Source organism: Babylonia areolata, chromosome 16 (assembly GCF_041734735.1).
Source record: "Babylonia areolata isolate BAREFJ2019XMU chromosome 16, ASM4173473v1, whole genome shotgun sequence".
NCBI lineage: Eukaryota > Metazoa > Mollusca > Gastropoda > Neogastropoda > Buccinidae > Babylonia > Babylonia areolata.
This window is the reverse complement of record NC_134891.1, coordinates 17,960,470-17,968,197: the sequence shown is the minus strand read 5'-3', so window position 1 is coordinate 17,968,197 and position 7,728 is coordinate 17,960,470. Positions and strand designations below refer to the sequence as shown.

At 40.1% G+C, this 7,728-nt stretch overlaps 1 protein-coding gene across 2 annotated transcripts in view; it reads right to left on the bottom strand.

Moving 5' to 3' along the window:
- Positions 1 to 7,126, bottom strand: part of LOC143291212 (protein unc-45 homolog B-like) — a 41,426-nt gene extending 34,300 nt beyond the window's left edge. The window contains exons 1-4 of one of the 2 annotated variants that reach the window (XM_076600968.1): positions 7,071 to 7,126; positions 2,969 to 3,225; positions 1,282 to 1,457; positions 414 to 503 (exon numbers count right to left, since the gene is read on the bottom strand). In XM_076600968.1, coding sequence (XP_076457083.1) covers positions 414 to 503; positions 1,282 to 1,457; positions 2,969 to 3,225; positions 7,071 to 7,111 — 564 coding nt within the window. In that variant the 5' untranslated portion in view covers positions 7,112 to 7,126. Of the gene's footprint in view, positions 1 to 413; positions 504 to 1,281; positions 1,458 to 2,968; positions 3,226 to 6,572; positions 6,664 to 7,070 lie in introns of those variants that run through there. The other variant, XM_076600969.1, reaches the window with a different exon arrangement.
- Positions 7,127 to 7,728: the final 602 nt, after the last annotated feature.

Sequence of the window (7,728 nt, the reverse complement as noted above, 5' to 3'; positions counted from 1 at the left end):
AAACGTTCAAACTCAAACGAAACAAAATAAATAAAATAAGCTAGTATGCTAACTAAATGCATTAAAATAGAATCAAAATGAAAAACACAGATGTTGGCAAATATCTGAAATAAAATAAGAATAAAAATAGTCCACATTCAGCAAACTTGTGCACACCCACACCCACACCTCCCACACACACAAGTTGGCGATGAGTGATGGAAATTCAAGAAAACAAGATCCCAAGTACTGTGAAAACAATATTGTTAAAGAACAATTATGCTTGTTCTTGCATGCTCCAACTAGTCTAAGGGGGTAGGGGGGGGGGGGAGGGGGGGGGGGGTAACGCATTCACCCTAGAAAGAGCAGCCTGAATTTCACACACCGAGAAATGTGTTGCGACAAACAAGTAACACAACACAGTCACTGTTTACCTGTGTCCTCTTCTCAATGGGAACGGTGGAATCGAAAGCCAGGTTGAACATCTGGGCCACTCTGGACATCAGACTGGTCTGCTTCTTCACCTGGGTGACAAATCAGATGCATGTTTCACGGGGCAAAGTTCAGGGACTGTCAACGGTGCAGAAATGGGTAACACTCAAGTCAATGGTGCTTTGTGTGGGTGGGTGAGGGGTGGGTGAGAGGAGGGTAATATGTGTGTGTGTGTGTGTGTGTGTGTGTTTGTGTATGTGTTGGTGTGTGTGCTTGTTTGTGTATGCGCATGCACATGCATCTATGTATATGGCTGTGCGCACTTTTCTACAACTGTTGAATAACAATTTCTTTTCTTTCACGTACAACATATATAGTAATGTGCTTCACTATTGCTAACCCAATCAGTATTTTCTGTTTCTGGTATATATCCTTCTACAACACCTCTTCCAGCTTGAGCAATTCGAAGAAAATCATTGTTACAAAAAAAAAAAAAAAAAAAAAAAAAGCTTTCTTACCTAAAAAAAAAAAAAAGCAAAAAAAAAGCACAGTCTGTTTCTGAACAGCATTCTTAGGCAAGGAAAAGTGCACCACTTCCTTTGGATATATAGATCTTTTTTTAATGGAAACATTAAGCTACAGAAATTTAAAAAAAAAGAAATTCTATAAAGCAAAATTTTTTGATCTAACACAATATTCTTTTGCCAATGAGAAGTACACCAGTTCTTTTGGATATGGGTATCTTTTTGCTTGAAACGTTAGGTTAGAAAAAGAAATCCTTGAAATAAACATTTTTCAAACTAACACAATATGATATATATATATATATTTTTTAATGAAGGCTATAGTGATACATGGACTGCCAGTCACCTTGTCTTGCATGATGGGGTTCAGTTTCTGGTAGATCGGAACGACTGCCGAGTTCTTGGGGTCCACTCTCATCAAGGTCATCACGTCCTTGTAGGCCTCCTCAACTTTGCCCAAGGCATCGAATGCCTGACAGCGACGAAACAATGCCTTTGGGTCATTGTCCACCAAGTTCAATGCTGCAACAATCCATGGTTGTTGTTTTTTTTGCCTTGTTCAGTTATCTATTTATTTATTCATTCATCATTGATGCTTTTAACCCCACTGACCATACAGGGTCATATCCAGGCTGGAAAACTGTATCATATGTATCAATCCAGTAGAACTCTTAAAAAAAAATTCCCTGGAAAAGAAAATTAGACACAAGTACAGTCACATTCATGAACATATGTCATAAATATTTGCCTGAAGAAGAGCCTGTGGCTCAACATGTTGCCTCTTTTATCTCATGTAAGTCAACTTTTTCCAAGATTCTTTCAGTGTTACCTCTTACCATATTTCATAAACCTGAAACATGCCTCTGACATCGACCACTCTGTCAATGTTTTACCAGAGGATTAGAAAACTGACTCACCTGAACATAAACACAGTTATAAATAAAACAACATTCCTTATAATAACGTGTATATATAATTTGCCAATGGGCACCTCTCATGTCCTTTGTGCAAAAAAGAACAGCATAGTAAGAGTGCCCAATCATCAAGTCAAGAAAAAGTGGGAAAAAAAGTAGCTGAATGGCCAAGCAATGCAGAAAATAAGAAAGGAAGAGTCAACAGAATGGTCAGTCTGAAACAAAAATTTTCTGCCTATAAGTATAATGCTTTACTTTTTTTTTTTAAATTCAAACCTCAACCCTGTGTCTTATTGGCTGTACGTGCCCTGTGTTGAAAACACAACAAACTCAAATGAGTGATGCACATGGCGACACACATCTTTTTTCTATCACTATCTTTGTTTCTGATTGGTCAACTGTTTACACTGACAAGCCCATGGTATCCCTACTGGGGGCAGTGTCCAGATGTTGTGGTGTAGTGACTGAAGCCAGGGAAAATAAAAACAACAGTAATAATCCCAGCAACAACATCAGTAACACCAAATGGTACAGATTTGCAAAGAACAAAAACAGCAACAACAACAATAACAGCAACACACACTTATAAAATGTATGCAATATACATGCATTTTTACACACATATGCAAATATACAAAAGCACAACACATGCTTACAAACGCATACTCTTACCCAACACACACACGCAAACACCACACATGCAAAGACACACACACACACACACACACTCCTTCACGCACACACAAACACCACACACACAAATACCACACAGATATTTATACACACAAATTGCAAATCTGTGCAATGACCACTACCACAAATGACTAAAATCATGGCTTCTCCAATTTGTTACTGTCACTCATTAAACACCTCCAACATCTTCACATTCAACCACTGCCAAGTGCTCCCTGTGGACTGCCGACGTTGGAACTGCGACGGATGAACCCGGGTGTGGCAGTGTATGGGGGAATCTAAATGAGCGGCGTGGGAGTAATGCCACTGAAACGGAGCAGATGAATGGGGCAGCAAACAAAAAAAAAACCCAAAAAAACCCCACCACTGCCAAGTGCTACAGGTCTCCACTACAAGTACCCACCGACCACAAGAACCTCAACTCACACGCCGTGCAGTCCTCTACAGCAGCCAGGTTGTCGTTCAGCTTCAGTCGGCAGGCGGCCCGGTTCTTGAAGATGATGGCCTTTTCCGCATCCTTCATGCCGCCCACCTCCAGAGCCTGGCTGTAACACCGGCACGCCTCTTTGTACTGCCCGCTCTTGAAGTGGCCATTGCCTTCTTCCTTCAGACTCTGCGGGTCGCCCATGGCTTCGGTTGGAACTTCCACTGGTCCGTGACCTGCTAGAGATACAGCGGATTCACTGGAAAAAGAACAGAAAATGGATAAAATAAATTAATAAATAAATCGAAAAGTAGATAAGTAAAAAAAAAAGCTACAACAACCATAACAGCAAGAACAGAACAAAAGCACCAACATCAAACAAAATACCATACACAGAAAGGGGGGTGACGGGGGAGGGGGTGGGAGGAGAGAGATGAAAGGAACTAAGGAAGGTAATAGGAGTGGAACTGCTCAGAAGCCAATTTTCTTCATTTTGAAGAATCCAGAAGTCCACACATTTGTTTAGACATAAAAATGCAGTCAACATAAAATAAATAAACAATTAAATTAAAATCATATTTTTGAAGTAGTCCTTTTGTTTCAGAGTCCCCATTTTGAAATTATCCATAATTGTTAGTCTGCATTTTATAAATCTGTCCCCATTTAGGAAACAAAAAAACAAACAAACAAAAAAAAAAAATCTGCATTTTTGAAAGTGCAGGCACATTTCTAAAGTCATTTTTTTCGTATTGGTTTTTCGTTCTTGTTTTTGTTTTTTTCAGTCATTCACATTTACACATTCACACCACAGAAACTGATAACCTGTCACCTCATTGCAGCAACTAACTGCTTTTTGCACCTGACTTAAACCTCTCAAGCTAATAAAACACAAGAAATTTAAATGATAAGTCCAGTGACAGTGAAGTCAAGGTCCATTAACCAAATCAGTGAAATTTGTAGTGATCTTTCTACAAGTCATCTGCAGTATGACTGTGTGCAATTCTCACCACCTGTTAGAAAAACAGCATTTTAAATATTCTGTATCTAGTGAACGTATTTGTATCTGAATTAATCTTTTTGTCACAAAAGATTTCTCTGTGTGAAATTTGGGCTGCTCTCCCCAGGGAGAGCGCATCACTACACTGAGTGCACCACCCTTTTTTTTTTTTTCTCCATGCAGTTTTATTTGTTTTCCTATCGAAGTGGATTTTTCTACAGAATTTTGCCACAGACAACCCTTTTGTTGCCGTGGGTACTTTTACGTGCGCTAAATGCATGTTGCTCATAGGACCTCAGTTTATCGTCTCATCTGAATGACTAGCATCCAGACCACCACTCCAGGTCTAGTGGAGGGGAAAAAAATACTGGTGACTGCTGGTGTGATTCGAACCAGTGTGTTCATATTCTCTTGCTTCCTGGGCAGACATGTTACCTCTGAATCAACATTCCACTTTGGCTACATCTGCAGCAGCCTACAAAAGAAAATATAAATTTAACAATTTTCTCTTTTCTGTCACCCACTATGGAGTTCTAAATTTCAGGACATGTTTTAGCCATCCCATGTCAATCCAAATTTCATGCTGCAATCACGAATCAGTGAGGGTTTCATTATGTCAGAGTGTGTGTGTGTGTGTGTGTGTGTGTGCGCGCATAGATCTATGTGTGTGTGTGTGTGAGTATGTGTTTATCTATATATATGTGTGTGTGTGCATATGTGTGTGCATATGTGTGTGTGTGTATGTGAGTGTGTGTGTGTTTGGATAAGCGTGAGTGTCTATATAGATCTCTGTGTTTGTGTGTGTGTGTGTGTGTGTGTGTGTGTGTGGATATGTGTGAGTGTCTATATATATGTGTGTGTGTGTGTGTGTGTGTGTGTGTGTGTGTGTGTGTGTGCAAGCGTGGTTGTAACCCCTTAAAATGCAAAACATGGCTGTGGTTGTTGCAGCTCAACACTCACCAAATATCCAAGTTTGACACAAGCTTACATTTGGACAAACAGCAAAGTGAAAGCTGTGTGATCAGTGGTTTCTCCACTGCAATGGGAATTCATTTACAGCTTAGTCTTTTGTGACGGACAATTACTCCCAAACTAGAAGGAAAGGTTGCACAAACTCCTTGTGTTGTACTAGTCTTGGGGGCCAGCTGGCCTATGGAGACCATCCCCAATGCTGGCTGTCATAAAGCCCTCTTGACCAAGAGAGTTGGGATGTTACTTGGGCAAGACATTCTCTACTTAAAAAAAAAGAAAAAAAGGTATAATCAAATTCTAGCCCAGACATTCAGGACAGCAGTTGCCTCCTCAGATGTTCCGACAGTCAGAGTCAGACAAAACTGACTACCATAAAGATAGGTAGTCTATCTGTTTCAGCAGGCCTGATCTGTAAGGTTCAACAGTGTAGGTCTCTTCCTTTGTTCCAATGTCCTTGTCCTTACTTAATCCTCATCTTCAACTGGGCGTGTCTGCCTGATGATGTTAAATTTCAAAATGTTTCCACTGGCTGCTGCTTCTTTTGCTTTCTCTATACCAAGCTGCTGATCATGAGATAATAAAAGAAGACGTTGTGATCAGCCCCATATATAATAAGTAAAAACCCTATTATAACACATAATGGAAAGAGTGAGGCTTATAACTAGAAGGACTAACAAAAACCCAGGAACTGAGGAAGAGACCCAGAGAGTTGTCAATTATGGAAATATTGATAGATACTGTGAAAAAACAGGGATAAAGTGAGAAAGAAACGATTCAGTATGTATACAAATACTCTCATGCACAAACATATATCTATATGCTCGCACATGTATATCCAGCCTTGACAGGGTGTTGAAAGTTTGAAACCTTTTAACTTTAGCTGATAGTTAATTCAACCCAAGAAATGGAAGCTGAAGTCATGAGACTGACTTCATAGTCTAAGAAGAGGGTTGTTTTTTGTTTTTTTTTTATAGCTTTTGCTATGATGGGCAATTGAAGCTTTGCTATGTGCATGTGCACACCCAACTGCATGCACCCAACACACACACACACACACACACACACACACACACACTCATGCATTCCTGCACACACACACACACACACTCACATCTATTAAATGTACTCACACATTCTGATGATTCGCTGGGCGAGGCACACACATACACGTGTTAGCACACAACAGAATGGGAGAGACAGAAGGAGTTAGGAGAGAGATGGGGCTGGAGAGTGAGAGAAAGACCGAGACTGAGACCGAGAGAGAGAGGTGTGGCACATGTACAAACTAAAAGCATCATTTCAACCTCAGGCAACACAAAGAAATGAGTTGTGGAATAAGAATTAGGTACAGGAAAAGACAATGACTTAAAGAGATCTTTAACAAATCTTCTTCGTAATATTCTAGTTGTGCGACACTCAGTACACTGACGTTATAACATGGTCATCGTAATTCGCATGGCATTCATCATCGTGATCAAATCATCGAGGGTGTGTACTGTGCCTTCCCTCCTATCCATACTGTCGATATAAATCAGCCTCAAACACATATTAAAACTGACAAAAAATGTTAAGCTAGATATGAATGTTGAATTAAATGTTAAACACAGCATATCAAAGTATCACAATCATATCCTTACCTCTACTTCAGACGCACACGCACCAGAGTGAAACCGGAATAACCACAATTTAACTTTCCTTTCCTCCTTACACTGGAGAGAACAACGTTGCAGACGAAACAAGCACCGAATATTCAATCGATAGTTGCTATTTCACACCGTTTCGTGATTATAAAAGTTTTCATTCAATCTGAAATGAATATAAAGGATCCTTAGATTGCATTGTAAATGGGATAATGCAATTCGCCTTTGTAATAAAAAAGATTGCAGGTAAAAGATAAATAGGGACCAGGTCGCTCCATATTTGGACATGGAATCTGACCCCGTTTGCAGAAGCTCCCAGAACATTCGGAATGGTCCGCGTCTGTAACTGCTTTTGTTGTGGTCGCTCGGGAATCATAAAGCCATGCATTGAAAGAAATAAAGAAAGAAAGAATGGACTTCTCGAGCACCGTTTTTGTGACGAGGGTGATCGATTAATCAGGCCTATTACTTTTTCCATTATGGTCGTCTGGTTACCTGATGAAGCTCGATGGATGTGGGTTCTGTACAAGCAGCATCAGAAAACGCCAGATCACCGAAACATTTATTCAGAACCATGTTTCTCTCTTTTCATATGGTCACAGCAGTGCCTATAGTTTTGTTATTAGTTCCCACTGGCAGCTGATCCCACACAAAAAAAAAGTTAGTAAAATGTGTGTGTGTGTGTGTGTGTGTGTGCGTGTGTGTGTGTGTGCATGCGTGTGTGCGTGTCAGTGTGTGTGTGTGCGTGTAGTGCATGTATGTGCGTCAGTTAATTTCTTATTTCATGAAAAAAATAAGAAGAAAAATAATCCCCGTCATCTCTTTCATTCCTGCAGCATTTAGTATGCTCTCAAAGCCAAATGTGTTGGGTTGGTGCGTTCGTCAGGCATCTTAATTGTCTGTGGCCTTTGGACCATCACAGTACATCATGTGATCTTTTTAATGTATATATTTTACAACAAAAAAAAACAACCTGGGACAGGTTTTCAGGGCCTGATCAGCATGTTGGGTTATGCAAAGGTCAGGCATCTGCTTTTTTTTCTCCAGCAGCTGTGGTGTAGCGTATATGGATCTGTCCGCACGCTCTGACAACACCTTGAAACTGAACTCGAACTGAAACTGATCGTTTTGATACCTTCTCGAAACTGAAACT